At 36.1% G+C, this 26,469-nt stretch overlaps 1 protein-coding gene across 10 annotated transcripts in view; it reads right to left on the reverse strand.

Annotated features, from left to right (window-relative positions):
* Nucleotides 1-26,469, reverse strand: part of LOC126762574 (formin-binding protein 1-like) — a 166,169-nt gene that overhangs the window by 17,986 nt on the left and 121,714 nt on the right. For all 10 annotated transcript variants that reach the window (XM_050479436.1, XM_050479433.1, XM_050479435.1 and 7 more), the window contains exons 3-4: nucleotides 22,385-22,500; nucleotides 4,446-4,496 (exon numbers count right to left, since the gene is read on the reverse strand). In XM_050479436.1, coding sequence (XP_050335393.1) covers nucleotides 4,446-4,496; nucleotides 22,385-22,500 — 167 coding nt within the window. The remainder of the gene's footprint in view (nucleotides 1-4,445; nucleotides 4,497-22,384; nucleotides 22,501-26,469) is intronic.

Below are 26,469 nucleotides of genomic sequence, written 5' to 3' on the forward strand. Positions count from 1 at the left end.
GTGTCGAAGACGAAGAGCGTTCAGGGCGACCATCAACCTCAACCGACGAAGCTCACGTTCAACAAATCAAAGATTTGGTGTTGAAAAACCGTCGATTAACAATTAGAGACCTTGCTGATGAAGTTGGCATATCGAAAGGCTCAGCCAATACCATTTTGAAGGATGTTTTAGGCCTCAAGCGCGTCAAATCTCGACTGGTACCGAAAACATTGAATTTTTTTGGAAAAAAGGCGTCGCGTTGAAGTGTGTGAAACGATGCTTTCCGACTACCAGGGTGTCATGAAACGCATTATAACTGGCGATGAGACTTGGATCTTTGCTTACGACCCCGAAACAACCGATCAATCGAGCGAATATCGTGCCAAAAGAGAACCGAGACCAAAAAAATCGCGCCAAAGTCGCTCAAAAATCAAGGTCATGTTGACTGTTTTCTTCGATTATCGTGGTGTTGTGCATTATGAATTCCTTCCAACCGGTCAAACAGTCAACAAGGAATATTATTTGAACGTTATGCGTCGTTTGCGTAACGCTATCCGCCTAAAAAGGCCGGAATTGTGGAGAGACAATTCTTGGTTTTTTCACCACGATAATGCACCATCCCATACTGCGCTCGTAATTCGTGATCATTTCGCCAAAAACTCAACCCATATCGTTCCGCAACCACCGTATTCACCTGATCTGGCGCCGTGCGACTTCTGGCTGTTCACCAAGCTCAAAAGACCGCTCCGGGGACACTGTTTTTATACGATAGAGGAGATTCAAGCCGCAGCGAAGACGGAACTGAAGGCCATCCCGGAAAGTGACTAAAACCAGTGTTTCGAAGATTGGAAAATCCGTTGGCATAAGTGCATTGCATCAAGAGGGGATTACTTTGAAGGGGATGAAATTGATTTGGAAGAATAAATAAAGAATTTTCAAAATAAATACAATGTCACCTTATTTTTTGGGCACAGTTAGGCAAGTTTTCACCCGTTTCGGCCCATTATAAGCGCAAAGATGCACCGTTATAGGAAAAACACACTCTCTCAATTTTATGAAGATAAATCACATATTGGCCGATATATATGTATGCGGTATAAAGTCAACCGGAAGTTCGAAAATCTTCATTTAGGTATATGGGGGCTCAGGGAAATATTAACCTGATTCAGCCCACTTTTGATACACAGTTATAATATTGCCAGGAAAGGACTCTCTATGAATTTCAATTACATATCTCACACATTGACCGATATTTTCGGTAAAAAATCAACTACAGATACCTAGGAGCTTGAACAGTTTTGGTCCGATTTGGATAATAAATGTAGTAATGTCAGAGGAATGTTATATACTGATTTTTTTGAAATCTGTCGAGCGAGTCCAGAGATATGTGATTTTATCTAAGAGAGGGCGGTGCCGCGCTCATCGTCCTCAATAAAACTCTAATAATACCGTTATGTTATGGGTAGTGGGCGGTGTTATCGTCCAATTTTAAGTTTTAGATTTAAGGGGCACCAGTCCAATTTCAAAAAATTTTTTTTTTTTTTTTGCTTTTTCGATATTTATATATTCAAAAATATCTTGATGGCAAATATCTTGAATAGTTTTTGAACGGCAGCGTTCTAAACGCGTATTTGGTATACATGATTATATCGCGCGTTTTTCTCGAGACATTTTTCAAAATTGCTTTCATAATAGTACCGTTATTAAAACTGGGTAGTGGGGCCTACGATATTTTTGAATGGTTATCATTTGACATTAAAAAAACGATTTTATCAAAAAAAAAAAAATTTTTTTTTTTCAAACAGTCGTATTTCATTGTATAGAAAATATACTCAAGTTCTTATAATTTTGATTTTTTTTGTTTCAGCAAATTTGACCGGAATCATGCCAGCAGTTAATGGTTTTTTTCGGGAGGCGACAGCACATAACCCGTTATTTTTCAATATTTTTGTAAAAAAAAAAAAATTTAATATAGCTAATCCCTGTATACCTATTACGTCCATGAAAGTCGTTCTATCTAGTATTTTCTTTTAAAAAAATTCACGAAAATCGCCTAATTTTTCATGCGTCACACTGGTATAGCCCCTTAAAACGTTTTGTTGGTGTGACAGTGGTTCGATTACGCCCATCTTCGAGGTCGTCCTCTCTTCGAATGATGGAAAAGGCTTACACTGATTCAGTTTTATCAAAAACACAAGCCTATGCGTGGTACACAGCCTTTGAAAACGGTCAAGTGATCGTTGAAGGCATGCCTCGTTCTGGACGAACTCTTCAACTGATGGAAATATTAAAAAAATATTATTTTTTTTCCAAACAGAATACTGTAAATAGATCTCTTTGGACATGCTTGATCGTGCGAATTCCGATCCCACATTTATGGAAAGCATTATAACTGCCGATGAGACATGGGTTTATGAGTTTGACATGCAAACAAGTCAGCAATCATCGGAATGAGAGAAAAAAAAAACGAGCCGAAACCAAAAAACCATGCCAAAGCCGCTCAAAAATCAAGGTGATGCTCATTGTTTTTTTCGATATTCGTGGTTTGGTGCATCATGAATTTGTTCCGGAGGGCAGACGGTCAATAAGGAGTTTTATTTGGGTGTATTGAGGCGTTTGAGAACATCCGTAAAAAGATATGCATATATATGTGACCTGGTCTACGGAAAGGGGGCTTAGGTGTCAAAAAAAAAAGGAGAACAATTAATGAGATACCGAGAAACTGACGATTATTTTTAACAGCTTTTTCCAGAAAACTAGTTTTCGCACGTTAGCTCCCTTTTAGTAGACCAGGTCACATATGTATACATATATATACACAGGGGATTAAGTAAAAATTTGCAACAGAAAATAATATTGCATAAAATTAAATTTATTTATAAGAAACGAAACGTATAAGTATAGGTGACTGCGAATATAAAATGCCTTTCATACGTTTATATAATTTATGGAAAGTACGCACAACTTGGCTGGCGGCCAATAATTTGCAAAAGAAGAAGTCGAATATTCGACCACAAGTGGGCGCATGACGGGTTCATATAAATATAAGTTATATAGGGTTTAGGGTATACGAGGGCTGCTATATATATTCTGGCCTAAGGCAACACTAAGTGTTGCCAGGTGCAATCTGACATTTCCATTGGAAAGTTTGACATTTTTTAGCATAACATCACTCAGAACGTTTTGTCATTTAATCGTGAATTGTTTTATTTACAGGGAATAAAAAAATTCATCTCGGCCAAAAAATGGAATTAACTCGTGAACATTTTCGTGCGATCATTTTTCACAACTTTCGACGTGGATTATCACGACAAGAGTGCATCGATGAACTAAAATCTTTGTATGGCCATGAAGCACCATCCTATAGCACTGTGAAAAACTGGTACAACGAATTCAATCGTGGCCGACGCTCGCTCAAAGACGAATTCCGTGAAGGTCGTCCAAAAACAGCCGTTGTGCCAGAAAACATCGATGCCGTACGTGAACTGATAATGCAAGACCGTCATGTAACATACCTTCAGATAGAGGCATGCCTATGCATTTCTCCCACCAGCATACATTCGATATTGCATGAACACCTGGCCGTAAAAAAGGTTTGTTCTCGTTGGATCCCGCACAATTTGACAATCGCTCAAAAAAAAGGCTCGTGTGGATTGGTGTAAAGAAATGCTGAAAAAATACGATCGCGGTGCTTCAAAAGACGTTTATAAGATCGTCACAGGTGACGAATCATGGATATATGCGTATGAGCCCGAAACAAAACAGCAATCGACAAAAAAAAAAAAAAAAAAAAAATAAAAAAAAAAAAAAAAAAAAAAAAAAAAAAAAAAAAAAAAAAAAAAAAAAAAAAAAAAATAAAAAAAAAAAAAAAAAAAATAAAAATAAAAAAAAAAAAAAAAAAAAAATAAAAAAAAAACATTTTCGTTGATAAATATGCCTATTTACATTATTAGGCCAGAAATATATATATATAGCAACCTACGTAATAATGCAGTTATTTGATAATTAAATCTGCGTGCAAACATGTGCGTATTTTTCTCACAACAAAAATTTAGTACAAAGTAAGTGCAATATTTACAAACAACATTACAAATACATATGAATTGACGTTATTATCAGCAAAGTAACAAATCACAAGTAAAATCGATGGATGGAATCTGGTTAGTAAGCGGTTAGCCAATGCAACTGGTGCATGACATTGTGGCGTCTAATAGCGCGAGTCCAAACAATTTAAAAGCTGTTGCTTTTTAAGAAAACGAAAATGAAGAAAAGAGACGAATAAACGCTTGTTGAGTGTTGCACGCAACTGTAGTTGTTGCTTGTGCTGTTAATTGCATTTTCATGCAACAAAATGAGGCGCGCAGCAAAACCAACTCAAACGTTGCAAAAAAATTAAAATAATTATTTATTTATTTATATAGAAATGTGTTAGTAATACAAGTTAGTCGCATGAACGGTATACTTACTCGTTGTCTTCCTCCTCCCGCTTTTTGGGCTGGTAGCTCTTCGCCAAGCGTCTGCAAGTGAAGAAAAAGAGAAAATTATTAATTAAATGCTGCGGCAAAGGAAAAGTTATGAAAATACAAATGAATATAATTAAATTTATTTAAATAAAATATATTTTTCTTTAATAAAATTCAACCATACATACATATATTAATGTCTTAATTATGTGCCTGGGCTATGCGATCAGCGCTAATACATGCAAATTATGCCCATTAAATTTTCTAGTATGAATATGCAAAGCATGTGAATCTATACATATGTACGTGTATATAAAATGTATATATATACATACATACATACGTCATTACTCACGTTGCAAGTGCAAGCGCATGCGCGGCGCCAATGGTGCGCTTGATGAGCATCAGCGTCGGTACCCACTGTACACCGGCATAGCGTGTGCTTGCAAGAAAGTAGTAACAACAACAACACACATTCTTTCAGTGAAGCAGTCAACAAACTACTCATCCATCTATTCGTCCAGCTATCCACCTATTCAATCATTCAACTATTTAATGATGGATGATTCGGTTGAAGGCATTGAAAACTTGCGCAGCCGCGCAACTGAACGAATTAACGAATGCATGCTGAATGCTTCGCGCTGATGGATCGTGTTTATTTAGCTGGCTGCTTCGGCGGCTTGTTAGCTGCATATTCGGCCAGCGAACAAATCACACTTTAATTGAGCAAATTATGTTTTCAATGTGAATTGCTTTAGAAAAGTAGTGAACAAGTTCAAAAAAATATTACAACAAAATATGTAAGAAATGTTCATAAATACAAGCTGGGATTTCACTGGGGGGATTTAAGGAAAATTATATACTATTAGGAATAAAAAGTAAAATAAAACATCTTCTAAATACAAAATTGAAAATTAAAAACCGCAAAAAATATTTCAAAATTTTGATTAAGTAGAAAATAATCAAAAAAATCTTTACATAAATTTCACTTGAATACTAAATTTTTTTAGCCAAATCTGATGAGGTTTTCTATACATCAATTCAATTAGCTGTTAGGGGTTTGCGAAATATTTTTGTTGCCTTTTTCAGTCACGAGGTTTTATAATATACTGCCATGAGCAAAAAATAGTAAGACTATGTTCATAATTTCAAAAATCTTAATTTATTCTTCAAACTCTATGTCGTCCAATTCAAATAAATCCCACTTGGCCCAAATGCACTTGTGCTTACGTTTTTTCGAATCCTCGAAACAGTTGTTAAAGTCAATTCCCGGAAAAGCCTTCAATGCGCGATTCACATTTAATGCCACATGCCACACGGAAGTAAATCAGGCGAATACGGTGGTTGCAACACGATATTGTTTGAAAATGTGGCAAGGAACTCAAGCAGAATGAACGCAGTATGCGACGTTGCATTATCGTGGTGCAAAAACCAAAAAAAAAAAAAATTCTGTTCTCTTTTCACGAAGAGCTTCGCTCAAACGACGATGACACTCAAATAGTACTCCTTGTGGACAGTTTGGCCTGTCGGAATGAATACGAACGTACCACACATCGATAGGCGAAGAAAACTGTCAACATAGCCTTGATTTTTGACCTGCTTTGGTTTTTCTTTTATTTTATTGACGTGTTGATCATCTGTTGATGTTGATGGCCGTCCTGGACGTGGTTCATCGTCAACGAGACCCTCTTTCAATAATTTGTACCAATCAAAAAGACTTGCTCTCGGCAAACAATTATCACCGAAGGCCTTTTCCAACATTCCGATCGTGTCGGCACCAGAAAACGGATTCCGCACAGAAAATTTACTGGAACTTCTTTGTTGAATAACTCCACTCATCGTAAAAATCGCCGAATGGCAAGGCAAACACTTCATTAACGGGATTATTTTGACGTGACATTTGGCACAGAAAAAAATATTTCGACAAATGGGTTTTTGCGGGATATTTAAAATACAAGGTCTGTCGCAAAAGAAACAGGACTGTTAAAAAAACAACGAAAAATTTATATTTTTCAAAAGATATATTTTTTTATTCAAAGTAGTTTCCTTGCGCTTCGATACAGCGTTTAGCCCGGTCAATTAGCATTTCAAATGAGTGTTTAAGGTCATTTTTCGGAATGCTTGAGAATTCGGTCGTCCCCTTTTGGATAGCTGAAATCTCCTGAAACCAGTGTCCTTTCATGGGCAAATGAAGTTTTCCAAATAGGTAAAAATCACAGGGTGCCAGATCAGGTGAGTAGGGTGAGTGATTAATGATTAATATGGAGTTTTTTGTCAAAAAATCAGTGACAAGCGTCGACCGATGACACGGCGCATTATCGTATAACAGGCGCCAGTACCCTGCCTCACGGTATTGTGGTCGAGCACGACGAATGCGTGACAAAAGACGCTTCATAACACCAAGGTAAAATACAGCATTAATCGTTTGGCCAGGTGGGACGAACTCTCGGTGTACAATGCCCTCGAAATCGTAAAAACAATTCAGCATTGTCTTTATTTTTGACTTCTGAAGACGACCGATTTCTGATCGTCACAGAGGTCCTCACGACCTTCTTGGAATCGCTTAAACCACTCATGCACATTACTACGGGATGGGCACTGATCACCATGAACTTTTTTCATCATTTGAAATGTTTCAGTAAACGTTTCCCCAAGTTTAAAACAAAATTTAATATTTGCTCTTTGTTCAAAATGCATTTTACGACCGATGACCAAAAGCTGCTGTCACTTTTTGATCGATAACATCGATTGTTTATTTCATATACCCACCAATAGGTGGCGCCACCAGAAACAGTTATATTTAAAAAGTTCTGTTTCTTTTGCGACAGACCTTGTAAAAAGTCATACCATTTTTTGCCCACAGAAGTAGGTTGAAATGGTGGAGAAATGACGTCGATAACATCGGAAAAAATTAATATCGTTAATAAGTTGTATATTAGTTATTTCTTTTTTATACATATATGTTATATTTTATTATATAATATTATTATATTATATGCAAGAAAAATTCTTCTAACGTGGCTCATATATTTTTACCACTTAAACCGTATCTGTGAATCAGATATGCATTTTCTATTTTTTGCACAAACTTTTAGGTTCATAAATCCAGACATATACATATGTATATAACATTTTTCCAACTGCACACAACGCAAATTAAATACCCCAAAATGTGTCACCCCGAATGGTGTGCATTATATAGTGAGCCGAAATGTGAGCGGGCAGCGCGCTTCAAGGTGCGGAAATTTATGGCGGACAATATGATTAAAAAGCGTTTGTGTCTGTGTATATCAGGTTAACATTATATTTGCGGACTTAATTAGGCCAAGTGTATGCACAACCAACAACGCTATTTTCGTCCGCTGCCGCCGCCGACGCGACTGCCATAAGACCGAAATTCGGTGAAGGTTTCGCGCTCTGTTATTATTATAAATTTCAGTTTTGGTCAAACGATCCATTTCAAGCTTCATTACATGGCGTGCGCGCTCGTTTGTAAGTGTTGGTGGCATAAAGGGTGTGATTCAGAGTTGTGTTTTGTCTACAAAATACTAGTGTAGTGATTCAGAGGACTTCTGTTATACCGAAAAATGGTAGAATTTCAAATTGTTGAGGAAAATTTAATATTTTCAAATAACACGCGAACTTAGACCTTGTTAGAGCAACTTTACTGTAAATCCGAAATATGGCAACCCTATGAGCATGTTTAAAATCTAATTTGGCGGAAGTCTTTGTTGAAAAGCGGATGCTTATATCCGCTATTAATCATTCATTTTAAATAAATTTGATTTCAGTCGAAATTATTATTGAATTTCCCACGTCTTCTAATGTTGCTGCACATCTTCAGCATCCATTGCAACAATTTAAATCAACAGAAGCGGCGTTGATCAGCTGTTCGTGCTGTCAATGGTCGATGCTGATTAAGCGATTTTCCCAAGCACTTATGCATAACAAAAAGAAATGTTGAAATATCGAGCCACCACATTCACCGTTTTGTCATCGTAGAAACTAAGTTTGACGCCGCTCTTAGTCAATACGTCGCGCATTCGTGTACTGGCTGCCGAACTAGTCAACGACTAACTCCACCGCTTTGCTATACTTTCCGGTTTTCTGGTACATTTTTATTTATTTATAGTTTTATATCTTAATGTCTTCATCATTAGCAAGATCTCAGGTCGTCTAATGGCGGTTGACTGTCAATCGCTGATGTTCGTTCATTGCCAGCGCTTCTAAGTATCGCATAACGCGCACTGCACAGTGTTGCCACCGGGCGTTTAGTTCAGCGACTGCTGCATTTCCGAATTACTTAGTGTTGTTGACTTCTCTTTGATACCTTGACTTGCGACATTTGTTCGTTTATATTCTTTCTTTGTTTCTCTGATTTTGTTTTCTCTTTTTAATTTCATCTACGCCACAAACTTTATTTCTTGCTGCTTTTCACACGCAAACATACAAATCTTTTGATTATGTGAACTTTTTCCAATTTTTCTCATGATTATCTCGTGAGTATTTCTTGTTTAACCTCAGCTCTGATGGCTCAAGGCAACTAGTAAGTTAAAGGCACAAACTCAAAGTGATTAATATTCGCGAACTGTTATTTCAATTTTTCAGATATCTAACTAAACTTTCGCACAGTCCTTTCCTTTTCTCTATAAAAAGCAACCGAAACCTGTTATCGGACCACTGATGGATCAATATCAAATCCTTATATGGAAAACTCCTTTATTTGTTAAGATATTTTCACGAAATTTGTCGTAAATTATTGTTCAAGGCAACGCTACTATCTCCATAGAAACTGACCGCTCCAAAACAAGATATACCTCTTCATGAAAGATCGAAACCACGTGGCTAGAAAAAACTAGCAAAACGTTTTCCGTTGGAGGCAAACCGTTGGTTAGGTAACATTTTAGCTTTATTTTATGCATATTTCTGCTAAAGGAAATGCACCTCAAGAGGGTATTATCGGTAATGGTGCAATCGAAGTTAGAAGTGGAGGGCCAGGACTGCCATAAACATCAACTGATGATCAACACGTCTATAAAATAAAGGAATTGGTGCTTGAGAATCGACGATTAACAGTCAGTGATCTTACTGGCATCGTTGGAATATCGGAGGGATCGAAATCGCTTTGAAAGATTATTTGGGTCAAAGAAGTGAAAGCATGATTGATTTCAAAGTCACTAAATTGTTCGGCAAAACAGCGTTACGTTTGTGAAACAATGCTTTCGGCTACCAGAATCTCGCGAAAGGTATTATTAGTGGCGATGAGTCTTGGAGCTATGCTTACGACCCGGAAACAGGCGATCAATCGGCCGAATAACGTGGCAAAGGTGAGCCGATGCCGAAAAGACCACGCCAAAGCAGGTCAAATCAAAGTTGTGTTGGCAGTTTTCTTCGATTATCGAGGTGTGGTGCGCTTCGAATTTCTTCCGACCCGCCAAACTGCCAACAAGGAATACTATTTCAGTGATATGCGTCGTTTGCGCGAAGCTATTCGTATTTTTTCGAGCAATATATGTTATATAAATTGGTAATTCATGCTTTATTTTTAAGGCGTGGTCCGGTTCAATAATATCTGCTTTTGACATTTAACAAATATATGTTTAAGAAAATATTTCTACTCAATTTCTTTAAGATTAGGCCAGTCCAGAAGCCCATCACAATGTTAAAACGTAAAAGAAATTCAAAGTCTTTTTGGCATCTTCTGAGAAAATTTGGATATATTTTCAATAACTCAGAAAGTATCAATAAGCCCACCAACTTAAAAAAATCTGATATTTTGAGGTGAGAATTTTTCCATTAAAGGCAAAATTATGGAAACGCCCGGTTTTATGTGAAATCACATATCTCGGGACCTGCTCGACCGGTTTTAACCAAATTCATTAGATTTAACATTCCTATGTCACACTGTGAAAATTTAGGAAATCAATCTACAACAACGCCTACTTTCCATAAATCACAATTTTAAATTCCATTTGATTCTTTCACTTTCCGGTATACAAATCATGAAGCCAATAATACTCGTATAACAAGTTCTATGCCGAATATGTCAGTCAGCGAGTATTATTATATATAAAATTCCTTAAAAATATGTTCTCAAGTATACCTGAGCAATGTAAAAATTAATGCAAACTTTTCTCTGCCCACAAAATACACCATAAAATGATTTCCGTCTTTCCACCTGTATTTAAGTCGTTCAGGTTGGTCAAAATGCGTGATATTTTATTGAAACTATATGGAAAACTTATCTCAAAAATTGTGTGGTTCAGCGATGAGTTGGAGTGAAATTGGTCTAGACTTTGGTGTAAACCTCATATTCCTAATATAAAGAATTACGAGCCTTTGTGTGCCGCTTTTCACATAAACTCATATTATTTCGATTTTAAGTATTGCAAACAACCGTTTCAATGGACTTTCTTTTAGTTTTCCTCGCAATCCTCACTACTTCTCTTCAAAGAGGTGTGCTAAGCCGACACAGTTAATTAAAAACTAGGTAAATAAGGCAGTAGTGACTCGGCGCACAAACCAAATAACGGTTCACTTAGGAAAATTAGTTAGCTTATTTTACTTTAGCGCCTACTGACAATCGGACACTTAGCATAGGGGTGTCGTGCGTCCCCATTGAACTCGCATTCTATGCTAGATCATTACATAAATGCACCCTCGTAGGTGTGTGTTGCGTGTCGGACACACTTCGCACATGCGACACCAATCATGTAACATAAATTTGTTTGTGTGGCCTCCCCGTCAGCGCCACCAACTATAGTAGTTTTCCACATTTCCCTCCACAGCGCCACACGTGCGCCATTTTAGTCGTCGAGGTGCTGTAATATGATTATGCTGGGGTTTCACTTCACAACACACACACACACTTGCCCACATACGAATACTCATAAGTGTCTCAACATCACAACACAACAAACAACATAAGCGCAACAAAAAGCATCATCGTCAACTTGTTGTTGTGGTCGCAACCACGAATTTGTGGTGTCACTTATACGGTCAGCAGTTATTGGCGTTTGTTTTGATTGCATTTTGCTTTTTTATGACTTTTCGTGTTTACATCACCCCAGAATACAGTTTGCTAGTATCAACTAGGAACTAGGGCTTATGTTGAGGAGAGCAAGCGGGTAAGTTCTAATTTTCGCGCTCAATTTCAAATTGGGTTGCTTTTGTAGGCAAAGGAGGTTGGGTTGTAGGTTGACTTTTTGTGATTGTTGTTGTTGTTGTTTTAGTACTTCAAACCACAACTTGATCACTTTACAAATTATTAACCACATGATGTCATTAAGTATGATATTCACAAGATAGTTTATACTCATGTTATTTTCAGAGAGTATAAGGGAAGAGATGGATTACATCTTTATACATACAGTGTGCGACAAAACTAAAGCACGGAATCTGCCTTGTCGGTATTTAACCGAATAAAATCATAAAGTAGGCATTACGTGATGTTTTATTGATTTGTATTATTAGTTCATGTATTCTTCTTTTAAAATTAGTAAAAATTAAACAAATTAACTTACTAAAATATTATATAAAATTAAATATATGAAGAACTCCAAAAATCTGGTGCGACAAAACAAAAGCACATAACTAAGAATTTACATTAATTGCACATTAATTGTTTGTCAAACGGTTTTTAATGATCAGAAATGTTGGATATGTGTAGTTATTACCTAATTAGAAAAATATTAATGCATATTCAGTTGCAGTTCGTCATTCAGTACGGTTGGTTGTATGTTAAAGAGAAAGATATTTCAATGGCTCGAAATAAGTATTCTGTTCATTTTAGAAAAAATTTGTTAAGGATTTTAAGAAAAGAGAATCGGTTATGACTATTGCAAAAAAGTTTGGAATAAATCATCCTAATGTTTCCCGAACATTTAGCTGATTTGGCAAATCAAGCTCTTTGGTTACAGCGCATAGAGGTAGACGGCCGTGGAGAGCAACCGAACGAGAGGATAAGGGAGTCATTCGGGCAATAAAAAATTACCCTTTTATATCGGCAATATCTATTGTAAGACAATTACGGTTAAATATATTACACAGATCCATACAACGTCGAGCTGTCGATGGGGAATTTTCATGCTACCTGTAGCAAGTTATTGCAAAAAAACCGTATTATTTATTTAAAGAACAGACTGGCGTGATTGGAATTTGTGAGGATGCACATAAATTGAGCAATTACCAAATGGCAAACTGTACTTTTTTCTGGCGAATCGAAGTTTAATATCAAAGATTGAGATGGGCTGAAGCTGGTAGGCAGACCGAAGGGACAACGCCTAAATCAACGTTATAAAACAAGCGCGGTGAAACATGGTGGAGACAATGTATTGGTGTGGGGTTGTTTTCCAGGGAATGCAATAGGATAAATTCATCATATAAACAGTATAATGGACAAATATAAGCATAAAAATATTTCTCAGAATATTAATGCTGCCACATGTTGCAGAAGAAATGGCTTTAAAATGGAGTTATCAACATGACAACGACCAGAAACATACTGCTATTTGTGTAAAAAAGTGGTTTGTTGATAACAGGAATGAGGTTTTGAAGCGACTCGCACAATCACCTGATCTCAATCCCATAGAGAACCAATGGTAAATTGTAGATCGAAAAATCAGACTTGAGAATTGTAAAAATAAGGCCGTTTTATACATTCAAGTGAAGGTAGCATGGAAAAGCATTTCCTGGGACACATCAAATAAATTAATTGAGTCCATGCCTAGCCGATGTGCAACTGTATTGAAAAATAAGGGATACGCAACCAAATATTGAAAGACATACATTTTTCAATCATAAAACCATTTCGTGCTTTTGTTTTGTCGCACCAAATTTTTGGAGTTTTTCATATATGGTATTTTATATATTTTTTTAATAAGTTAATTTGTTTAATTTTTACTAATTTGAAAAGAAGAATACATGAACTAATAATACAAATCAATAAAACATCACGTAATGCCTAATTTATGATTTTATTCGGTTAAATACCGACAAGGCAGATTCCGTGCTTTAGTTTTGTCGCACACTGTATATACTTATGTCTTCAATGCTCAGCGAATCGAACGGACGATACCAACTACTCTAACAGACGGCCATTCAAAGAAAAAAAACAGGGTTAGATTAAGAATACTGGGAATGGGACCAGGTTGGACCCCCTTTGACGTCTCGCATGCTAGTACTGGGCCCATGGAGTGGCGTGCGCCTAACAGATGCTATTCGACGAAGCACTCCCGTGCGCCTGCGAGATTCTTTTGGTCTAGAGCAGAACACAGGAGATCTACTGAACGACTTGCTCTTAGCGAAGTTACTTGCCGCATTCGAGAGGTACTTACTGGACACTGTGCAATAGGCATTCATGCGACAAGGCTTAAAATCTTGTCAAACGCTAGTTGTCAAAGCTGTATGGAGGAGAGTGAGGTTGAAACACGCTGGCACATTCACCATCATTTTCCAGCCTATGCAAGACTGAGGTCGAAACAACTCGGCAGTCTTACCTTCGTCGAGCCAGAAGTCATTATCTGTCTCAACAAATTTGTGATACGCTCAAAGCACTTTGTCGATTTGTAAAGGCCTTATGATCTATTATAAATTAATTTTAGATTTTACAAAGGACCGACGTTCAAAGCTGTCCGAGTGCGATCCCTGTTAGGATCAACCGCTTAACCTAACCTAACCTGACCTTAAGTGAAAATTCTCTAGCTATGCGAGCATGCCAAAAATGGTTTTCTCATCTGAAAAGTCGTACTTTTTGCTTGGAAAACGACTTTCTGACTTGTTCAGTATGATGCAGAATGCTCTCATTGGAAGACGGTTCACAACAGAAAGTGGTGTCAAAAACTAACTGACTTGATTCATTCTTGGTCGCCGTTGCCGCGGCAGTTCTTTTGAGATAAAATCCACCAATTGCCGGGCAGATTGGAAAATCTTATAGCTTATAGGGTTTAGCAGTGTCATTTCGGATAACAAACGCTACCAGAAACTGGTTACAAGTAAATCAGAGTAGAATATGCCAGGTCCTGATGGCTCTTTAGCGTATGTAGGGCCCTACCCAACTAGAATAGATCGAAATTTATATTCAGCCAATCGAGATTTATGTCCAAGAATTATTATTCGTTTCCGCGTTAGTCGGTCTACGTAACCCGAAAAACAATTAACTCGCCAAGATTCAAAAACTTATTTGAGGAATGTTTCTTGCCGCTATAAAAACCACCACGGTTACTATTGCAGTTTAACTACACCTGTATATTTCAAAACTCTGCTTTTCACATACATCCGTAAAAATAACAACTACAGACCCAGTTTCAGAAGTTATCCTAAATATTACTTTCGCAATTGAGAAGTACAGTTCTCTCTCGATGAAGAAAGACCAAACTCTACAAGTCACTCATCATCGCCCTTCTGCTATACGGTGTAGAGACATGGACGATGACAACGCTTGATGAGTCAGCGTTACGAGTTTTCGAGAGAAAGGTTCTGCGGAAGATTTATGGTCTTTAGCGCATTGGCAATGACGAATATCGTATTCGATGGAACGATTAGCTGTACGAGATATATGGCGAAATTGACATAGTTCAGGGAATTAAGAACACCGACTACGATGTCTAAGTTATGACGTCCGAATGTCTGAAAACAGTCCAGCTCTGCGAGTATTTGATGCAGTACCCGTCGGCGGAACCAGTGGAAGAGAAAGACCGCCAGTTCGTTGGAAAGAACAGGTGGAAAAGAACATACACTTGGATTCTAAAGTTGGCGCCAAACAGCAAAAGGGAAGAATGACTGGCGCGCTGTTGTAAACTCGACTATAACCAATATGTGACCTGGTCTACGGAAAGGGGGCTTAGGTGTCAAAAATAGTTTATGAGATAACGAGAAATGACGAAACGAGTTGTTTATTTTAACAGCTGTTTCCCAGAAAACTAGTTTTCGCACGTTAGCTCCCTTTTCGTAGACCAGGTCACATATATTTATTCAAGTGTTTTTTGAAGGTAAGGTCTGCCTACAAAACATATGGCCAGATAGTAGCTTTCAGAGTTGAGTTCGACTGAAAATCGGCATCTCGCTGGAAATCTTGACTCGAGTAATTGAAAGCATAATTAAAAACATAATCTATTTTCTAAGGTTGAGCCTTACTGATGTCGATTATTTTATTTCTAAAGATATACGAGGTAATAAAATAAATATCAAAGCTCTTCCTCTACCGCACGGCTGTACCGCGAATAAAGCCGACTCACTTTACAACAAAAACAACAATTACTTATTACCACAATTCACCCAATTATGAGGTGAATTTTTTTCTTGTGAGTTTGTAAGGCAATCATTTAATTACTCATTGCATTCTCAAGCGCGAATAAAAACTAATGAGATTTTTCAATAGCGAAACGGTTAAAAGTCAAGCAAGTAGCGGTAAGTGGAAAAGCTGGCAGCTGCACCATTCCAAACGCCGCACGCCAAGCGCTGAGCGTGGACCACCAAAATCAAGCATATGTAAGTGCATATGTATGGGTGTGTGAGGCCAAATTAATCTCTTGCCGCTGACCTTCAAGTCGACTGTCGTCATTTGATTCAGACTTTTGCTTTTGCGGCAGCGCAAATAAGATAAATGAGGCAAATATATATTTCGGATATAACTACAATATAAATATTTCTTTTTTTTTTTGCACATGTGTGGCGCTGTGTCTAAGTATGTAAGCGTTGGCTTGGTTTTGACTTCGCTTGGACCACCGCAAAGCGCGCATTGATTTGGCGTCTCAATAGCCGATCGCTGGATCGATCGTTTCAGCTTAACGGTGTGGAGTGATATGTAGGAAAAAACAAACATACATACATATATACAAATATATATGAGAGGTTGCTTGGTTCAACATGGTGAGCCGCCACCAATTTTGGCGATCTTGGCTGTTGAGCCATGAGCTCGCTTGCTTTTTACTTTTATTACTATTTTTGGTTTTGTTTTTGTTTTTAATGTGAATGCGAAATAAATACTTGCGATTTCTTCTTTGGTGCCACTCGCCATTCGTTGAATTGTTGCTCGGCTCTATTGACAGAGCATTTCAATTGATACCATCGCCAAGTGTATTTATTTTATAATCGGTTGCGTTATTGCGCAAGAATAATTGCTAAATAAGTGGACTTAATGGAGGGGTTATATACGTTTGGAATGTTCATCTGCGATAATAAATAAATAAACAAACGAAGATTTAAATACCAAGAGAAAGAATTACGAAAGCAAAAACTTCAGTGCCCTCGTAAATATTCAAGTATTTAGTTTATAATAAAATTTTGAAAATTACAAATTAATTTAGAATTGACAAAAAATTTTAATTTATTAAAAACAATAATAATAAAATTTTTGAAAAAAAACATTTTTTCGATTACAAGATTTTAATAACAACACAAGAACAAAAATACACAAGAACTTGATTTCAAACGGTCGGTATGCTATAGATCCGATCTGAACGATTTCTTCGGATATTGTAGCGTTGCCTTAGACAATAACCTATGCTACATTTCGTTAAGATATCTTTCAAATAAAAAAGTTTTTCATACAAGAACTTGAGTTTGTTCATTCAGTTTGTATGACAGCTATATGATATAGTAGTCCGATCTTAAAAATTTCTACAGATAATAGAGCGTCGCCTAAGAAAATAGTGTGTGCCAAGTTTCGTGATATATACCTCATAAAAGAGAAATAGTTTTCCATACAAGAAATTGATTTTTATCGTTCAGTTTCTATGATAGCTATATGATATAGTGGTCCGACCTTAAAAATTTGTTCAGATATTTTGGCGTTGCCTATGAGCATAATATGTGCAAAATTTCATGAAGATATCCTGTCAAATAAACAATTTTTTCATACAAGAACTGGATTTCGATCGGTCGGTTTGTATGGCAGCTATATGTTATAGTGATCCGATCTGAACGATTTCTTCAGATATTGTAACACTGCCATGTATAATAATCTGTGCCAAATTTCGTAAGGATATACTTTCAAATAAAAAAGTTTTTCATACAAGAACTTGAGTTTGTTCATTCAGTTTTTATGACAGCTATATGATATGGTGGTCTGATCTTTAAAATTTCTTTAAGTATTGTACCGTTGCTTAAGAAAATAATATGTGCAAACTATAACATACTCTTCACAAATAAAAAGGTTTTCCATATAACGGCTTAATTTCCATCGATCAGCTTGTAAGGTAGCTCCATGCTACATACAGTGGTTCAAACTGAACGATTTATTCTAATATTATACCGTTGACATGGACTATAATCCATGCCGAATTTCGTGCAAATATCTCATCAACGAAAAAAAGATTAAAAAATCTTATATACATATATCACACTGACTTAGATTATTTTTTTTAGAAAAATTTACCTAGGCAGAATTCGTTATAAGATAAATTTATGGATCGCAGCGCATTTCTATTACCAACTCATACGAAAAGCAACATTCGTACTATTTTTTTTTAACCATTGCACTTCAAAACGCATATCTCCTTAAAACTTAGTCGAAGAGATGAAAGTCAGTGGTTGCACTTACGTAGGTTGTTTTTAATACTTCGGGACTTGGCAGCCCTAGTGATACAATCTGGCAACTCACAACATTATCGTCAAATTTGACATTTTTGATGTTATACATACTCAGAACGTTTTGACATACGAGCGTTGTTTACAGTTACTTAAAATATTCATCTCAACATTTTCGATTCGCGATTTTTTTTCGCCACTTTCGACGTGGATTAACTCAAGGCAAAAGGACATCAATGAACTTAATAAAACATTTTAGGATTACGCTTGATCATAGACCAGTCTTTATCGAAAGTATGGTGAATCTAATTGATAACGTAGATGACTTCAAGACGAATTTCTTGAAAGTCATCCAAATCAAACTACAGTAATAAAAAAATATAGAAATATTGGCAGGCATAAATCCGATTGCCAAATGTTGCAAGAATATAATAAAAAATATTTTAAAAATGAAATATTTTCGTCAAAACGAAGTAAGAAAACATGTTCGGTGCCAACCACTCGAGCCATCCAGGTGTCTACTAAGCAACGCAAAGGAATGTGGCTGCCACAGCTGTTATTTGTGATTTTTTTTTTCAAATTTATTTTATTACTAGTTGTTATTGCAAACTTCGAATGCTGTGCTGTTAAAAATGGGCGCGGCGTTCAAGCAACTCGCCGCGGCACATTAACACATTTGCGGCTCTTCCACCCATAACCGCCTAACTGGGTGTCTTAAAAATATTCAATTATTTTATTTATTTTTTCTGCAACATTGACAGCGTAGAAAATAAAGTGAATTTATGTGCCAAACATGTTAAATGATTTGTTTTATTTCTACGAATTTGTTGTATAGCCTTTGCAGTTTGCTAAACTTACCGGCTCTACTAAGAGGCGCGGCGTGGAATGGACGACAAATAAAATTCAAGCCATGCTTGGTGTGGTCACAAATGTTTTGGTCAATAGTGTCACAAAATTAATCGGAAAATCACGAGGACAAATAAATTTAAGTGCGGTGACCGTCACACAGTTTTCAAATAGCTGCGCTCAAAAAATCTGCTTGTTTACTTATTTAACTTTGAGGTATTTCTTAGAGATTTAATTATAGTGTATATACATATGTATATACCTTTAAGATAACCTCTCTTTAGTCGTGCGCACTAAATTTTAATGAAGTTTGTTAAGGATTGAGTGACTCACAGCAGTAGAAAAGTCAATTTGAAATAGAGATTGAATATGGTATATGTATAGAACTCTTAATTAGACGCAATCAGAGTAAGCCGGCCCGTGATTATGCTTAGAATCTTCATTGATTGTTCATTGCGTTACTCGCCATCTCGTGAAACTAAAGTAAGTACTTCCCCTAAAAGAGACTGTGATCTCGAAAAAACATAAGAAATGAAGAACTAAAAGATATTAGAGAATAATGACTAGATCAGTCATTGGGATGAGGGAAACTGCAACTGTGTAAATGGCCACAAAACTAAAGCAATCCAGTGAGAACTCTATTACATATGTAAAACATGATCAATTTCGAGGTTCCCTACTTTTCCAAAGAAAAAACCCAAAAACTTCAAAGTTAATGGGGAATGTTTATTTTCGTTCGAACGAAATTTTTTTTTTCGGCCCACAAACCGCACCGTTGATTTTTCTGGATGAAATGGCAGCTCTTGAAATTTGGCTCGAACACGTTGGATCTTGAAACTTTTCGAGAGCCCTGCAATTGTCCTAAGGAACCACATGTTATGTCATCCTTCTTTGAATATCTCACTCGTGATGGTTATTAATACCACTTCACCATAAGAAACAAATCCCACAAGAGATCTAAACAACATTACTGGAACTTCTAGTAATATGGAGTTCTGCTGTTACGGCACTTTACCTTATATGTATCTAAATTCTCAAGTGACCATGATTCAATAGGGTCAAAATGCTGTAGTGCCAGTATATTTGAAACGTGTAACTGTTGTATCAGACGTGATTTTTTAAGAGCTTGATAACAATTTTAAAAAAAAAGCGCATAAAATTTGCAAAATCTCATCGGTTCTTTATTTGAAACGTTAGATTGGTTCATGACATTTACTTTTTGAAGATAATTTCATTTAAATGTTGACCGCGGCTGCGTCTTAGGTGGTCCATTCGGAAAGTCCAATTTTGGGCAACTTTTTCGAGCATTTCGGCCGGAATAGCCCGAATTTCTTCGGAAATGTTGTCTTTCAAAGCTGGAATAGTTGCTGGCTTATTTCTGTAGACTTTAATACTTGACGTAGCCCCACAAAAAATAGTCTAAAGGCGTTAAATCGCATGATCTTGGTGGCCAACTTACGGGTCCATTTCTTGAGATGAATTGTTCTCCGAAGTTTTCCCTCATGACCATAGAATCGCGAGCTGTGTGGCATTAGCGCCATCTTGTTGAAACCACATGTCAACCAAGTTCAGTTCTTCCATTTTTGACAACAAAAAGTTTGTAAGCATCGAACGATAGCGCTCGCCATTCACCGTAACGTTGCGTCCAACAATGTCAGCATCTTTGAAAAAATACGGTCCAATGATTCCACCAGCGTACAAACCACACCAAACAGTGCATTTTTCGGGATGCATTGGGCATGATGTTCTTGAACGGAAAATTCTGGTTGGTCTCTTCACCCCCACGGCGAAATCCGGGAACGATGATTTTTGACATATTTACAGTACGCTGGCCATTCAACCAGAAATGGACCTCATCGCTGAACAAAATTTGTCGATAAAAAAGCGGAAGACCTCCACTCCGTTGGAAGGACCAAGCCAACTTTTCTATCCAATTGGCCCATTCACTGAAAATTCGACGTTTGTTAACTGGCAGATCGTTCGGCTTCAGTTCTTGCACGAAGAAGTATATACATATATACATTTAAGATAACCTCTCTTTAGTATTTTTTTATAAGTTTTACACCAAGATCTTTGCGTAAAATCTTCCATGTAGAGTCGAATAACACAAACTCAATTGCTGCGAACGGCGATTATCGACATTTCACGGTCTTCAGCCACTCTCAGAAACAGTTTTTTCAAAAGAGACTCTCTCTGTACGCATAAGTACGCATTCTTGATATTGGTTTAATGTCAGTCATAAAAAAAACTGTTAAATGTGCCACAAACTTGCAATCAATCGCTCTTTAATATGTTTGCTCATTGGGTCCCTATTATTGAAAAAACCAAAATCGGACGTAAAGCGCGAAACACATTTCGAACCGAACACACGTTGATTTTGGTGAAATAAAATCAATGAAATTTGCAAGCGTTGCTCGTTAGTAAGTCTATTCATGATGAAATGTCAACCACATGTTATGTCATCTTCTTTGAATATCTCACTCGTGATGGTTATTAATACCACTTCACCATAAGAAAAAAATCCCACAAGAGATCTAAAAACATTACTGGAACTTCAGTAATATGGAGTTCTGCTGTTACGGCACTTTACCTTATATGTATCTAAATTCTCAAGTGACCATGATTCAATAGGGTCAAAATGCTGTAGTGCCAGTATATTTGAAACGTGTAACTGTTGTAGTATATAACCTTAGATTTTATTCTTTTCAGCGGCATTAATCTCCAGATCAAAGAATTAAAAGAACTTGTTTCTCTCTCAAACCGTCAAGGATAACAAATATGTATATGAGGTAATAGTGGTAATGATGATCTACTAAGATTCAGTTTAGTATATCTCAGTATATGGGTTTACCTTGTGATATAAAGAACTGACTGTAATATAAGACCTCCCCCAGCAGGCAACGTAGTCTTGTCAGTAATAGTGCTATAATACTCAGCTTCCTTCTAATGAAAACACATTTGAAGTTTAATCGGCAACTGTCACCAGTCATTGAGTTTGATGGGTGCTCAACTGGCAGTAGCAAAAGCTATAAGATCTGACCGGAGGCTTACTTCTGGTATCACGGGGAGCAGTTAGCCCTTGGAGTTCGTTCCAATCTGCTCATTGGATTTGGCCATTTGAGTGATTCGTGGTGGCTTGTGTTTAAACCTAAGGGTAAGTAGAATTGAAAATTCAGTTCAGTGGGGTCGCACTGTGGCCGGATGCCGGACCCACAGCACGGCAGAGGTTTTAGGTCGGTCTCGAACCCAACCAAGGTGGAAAAAGAGTCCCTCTCACCTAATCAATTGGAAACAATAATACTTGCAAAAGGCATGCATTATTTGTTTTGATCTATGTGATTTTGATTTCTTCCATTGATTTTTTCCATGAGGGCAATATAAATAACTATTATTGGATTTATCAGTTTCTACTTGTTTAATTAGCTATAGCTATAAGCTCCTTGAATACGACAATTTTCAGTTCAGGTAGCCAGACCTTGTTGCATTATTCTTCTTTTTTAACATGTGTATGTGTCCCTGTCTTATTATTTTCAGAATATATGTATATATTCTGATAGAAGTTAACTTACCGCAATTTGGTTGCATATTCTTTTTCTATCGCCAGACGATCTTGTATGAAACTGCAATATTTTTCAAGGAATTCTATGCCTTTGTTCGTCTGTGACGATATATTTTCATACTGATCCTGTAATAGGGAGAAAAAAAGTAAAATTTAGTATCTATATTTTTTATTGGCAACAACTAACATTATATTTGTTAAAGTTCTAAGTACGTAATACCGTGATTACATGTGGCAGTATGGCAGCATGTAACGACACTAAAGACAAAAGTGAAAAATAAAGTAATAATAATTGTTAGTTAATAAATGTTTCAATAATTTAATTATTTTTTTTTAATTTGAAAACTATTTTAACTAAGAAAATTTAAAATAAAATTTTTTTTCAACTAGAAATTCATTTCAATTTTATTATAATGTCCATATTGGCATTGTTTTGCTTACATATTTACACACACGCCAGCAACAAAACTATTTATTTTCCAAAATGAGTTCATTGCCAAGTTTGTTTATTCGCAAACAATTTTTGGCCATATGTGCTCGAAATAAATTCTGCTTTCGTCCATATTTCTCAATATCAATTAAAGCACATTTTCAAGTGCCGACTTTTGTTATTTTTAGTAAAAATGTTTTTCCATTATGAAAGTGCGATTTGATAGATTCATATACATATCTACGTACTTGAATATAGGCGAAAAAAACTTGAGAATTCCCACAGTTGATAAGTATGAAATAATTTTTAATTTTAAAAATATATATTTTGAAACTCAGTATGGACACTTAAAGTGAATAAAAATAAATTCAGTTCATGAAATGGAAGGCATTTTCTGTATAAGAACAAAAGTTACTATATAAAAGTTACAAAGTTACGTTTCTTGTCAAATTCGAGCAATCTCCATTTTTGTTGGACTTATATGAGGTTTGAAATACAGAAATATTCAGAATTCGTTTAAGGCTTCAATATGTAAACAATTACCCACTATCCCTCAGTAAAAGTAAATGGCTTTATGTATTTTTATATGATATCATTTTCGCAAAGAAAGTCTATATTGTGTGTAAGCAATCGCTCGCATTTTGCTATCGCATTTGATATCGTTGATATCGTATAATCAGTGAATTGGCAATATTTTTAGCAAATTACTTATTCTGTTTTTACATAGATAAGTACGGCTATGTGCACAATAATAGAAGTGTCTCCAACAGGTCAGCAAAAATCTTTGTTGTACAAAGAATTTCTGTTTTCTAAATTGACAGTTTGGTGTGGTTTTAGATCTGGTGGAATCATCGGTCGGTATGTTGATCTTGACAATATCTGGTTTCAACAAGACGAGCCTCCATGCTACACAGCACGTGCAAAAACGGAATTATTGCGAGAAAAGTTTGGAAATTCGATTATTTCAAGAAATTGTGGCATTTAATAGCCTCCAAGAAGTTCTGATTTAACACCATTAGACTACTGGGATAATTTGAAGTCATTGGTCTATGACAATAAACCAGAGTTCAAGCTTTAGAAGTCAGTACTGAATGTGCTATATAACATACAATTATTTAGTGGAAAAAGTACTCGAAAATTGGGTAAATCGAATTTGTTTCTGCAAAAGAAGTTGTGGAGGCCATTTGAATGATTTTATTAAACAGAACTAAATTGTAACGATTGTACTTTTTTTTTGGTTTGAAAGAAATCACATTACTCCCATTGAAAAATGTTGCATAAAATTTAAAGTCAGCCAGAATTTCGAAAATCTTTGTATTGAGCTATGGGAAGTATTCAGCAACCCATTTTAGACATACACACATACTTATTAAGAAAGAATGCTCTCCGAACATCAATGGTAAAACTCCAACGTTGAAATATATTTTAAGTGAAAAGTCAGCTAGGCACTGCATCTTCTGTATTTGGCGGATTGAACAGTTAAGGTCCAATTTAGAGAATTTTTCGACTTGAGATGGCAAATTTTAAAGACACTATTAGCACAAAGTTTCAACAAGAATCAGATTGAACTAGAATTGCCATCTCGATTTTTTATATATTAATCTTTATCTATCTCGATTAGTTTTAGGTGCTACAAGCAACTGTTGAGTGAGCAAAACTATTATACATTGGTAGCAACATTTTTCAAGAAATACATATATTTATACTTTTTGTTAGCATTACTTTTATGTTATATCGATGACATATCGAGTAAAAAAGTTAAAAAAATAATAAAAAGTAAAAATACTTCATAAAATCGATCAGTGAAATGTAAATATTAGTTTAATGATGACATACTATATATGTATCAAGTATATAAAATCCTAGATAATCTTTACCTAGCAAACAAATACAGTTATAGATATAGTTAGTTGAGCTACTTTTTTGTTTACACTACGGTTATCAAGAAGTGTTTTCAATATTTGTCAACAAAACGCTTATCTATAAGTTTAAATTTATTGCGATACCCATTTATTTATGTATATGTGTATTGATAACAGTGAATACTGATAATAATTATCGAATGCAAGTGAAGATATTCAATTAACTGGAACAAGTTGACAGTAAAGTGGATTTAAAAGAATACTATATAAGGAAAAAATAGTAAAACTTTATTCTTAATTTTGAAATTATTAATTTATTTTTCAAAAGCTATGTCGTCCCCCATCAAAGTAATCTACTTTGGCACCAATATACTTATGACATCGTTAGTTCCAATTCTCGAAAAAGTTGTTAAAGTCAATTTCCGGAATAGAATTCAATGCGCATAGCGATTCACGTTTAAAGTCTTCAATTGACTCAAACCCGTTTCCCTGGAGCGATTGTTTGAGTTTGCTGAATAGCCAGAAGTCACATGGAGCTAAATCTGGCGAATACGGTGCGACACGATATTGGTTGAAATTTTGGCGAAAACCTCACGAAGAATCAGTGCAGTATGCGAGGTTGCATTTTCGTGGTTGCAAAAATAAAAGTTGACGGTCCATAAATCCGGCCTCTGTTTACGAAAAGCGGATGGAATTCGGAGTGCACCATACTTCGATAATCGAAGAAAACTGTCAACATAATCTTGATTTTTGACCTGTTTTGACGTAGTTTTTTCGGCTTCGACTCACCTTTGCCACGATATTCGGCCAATTGATCGTCTGTTTGCGGGTCGTAAGCATAGATCTAAGAGTCATCGCCAGTAATAATGTATTTCATGACATCCTGGTAGGCGGAAAGCATTGTGGTTAACGCGACTCTGTTTTTCGTAAAAAATTAGTGATTTTGGAACCAATCGTATTTTCATTTATTTATGCTGAAATGATCTTTCAACATGTTTATAAATGATCCTTCCAATCTTCCAACGATGCCAGTAAGATCTCTGACTGTTAATTGCCGATTCTCCAGCACCAACTCCTTTATTTTATTGACGTGTTGATCATCAGTTGATGTTAATGGCCGTCCTGGACGTGGTTCGTTATCAACGCGTTCTCGACTCTCTTTGAATAATTTGTACCAATCAAAAACACTTGCTCGCGACAAACAATTATCACTGAAGACCTTTTCCCACATTCTGAACATTTCGGCACCAGAAATTTGATACTCACACAAAATTTAATGGAAGTTCTTTGTTGAATAATTTCACTGATCGTAAAAATCCGAAAAAGCCGAATGGCAAGTGTATACCAAACACTAATGATTATTTTGTTGTGAAATTTAGCAAAGATATCACTGACAGTCATACCTTCCTAGAAAAAAATATATTTTGGCGAATAAATTTTCGCGCGAAATTTAAATTAAAAAGTCTTACTATCTTTTGCCCACAGTTGTGTATTTATTTATTCAAGAAAAATAATATTTAATTACTCATAGGTGTAACATACATAAATAACACATAACATACATATATATAGTTGAAATATATACATTGCCTAACTCGAAACACAATAATCCACAAAAAAACTTCGAGATAGAGAGTCTTCGAGTTACGGAAGGAAATTTTTATGAAATTTGACTTCTGTTCTTCCAATTCAAGAGTTCGAGTTATAGAGAACTTCGATTTATATAAGTTTGGGTTGTAGAAGTTCGACTGTATATATACACCTTGTCAAGAGAGTATGGGGAATTCTTCATTTCCCCCTCTC

The sequence above is a fragment of the Bactrocera neohumeralis genome, chromosome 6 (assembly GCF_024586455.1).
Source record: "Bactrocera neohumeralis isolate Rockhampton chromosome 6, APGP_CSIRO_Bneo_wtdbg2-racon-allhic-juicebox.fasta_v2, whole genome shotgun sequence".
Lineage (NCBI taxonomy): Eukaryota > Metazoa > Arthropoda > Insecta > Diptera > Tephritidae > Bactrocera > Bactrocera neohumeralis.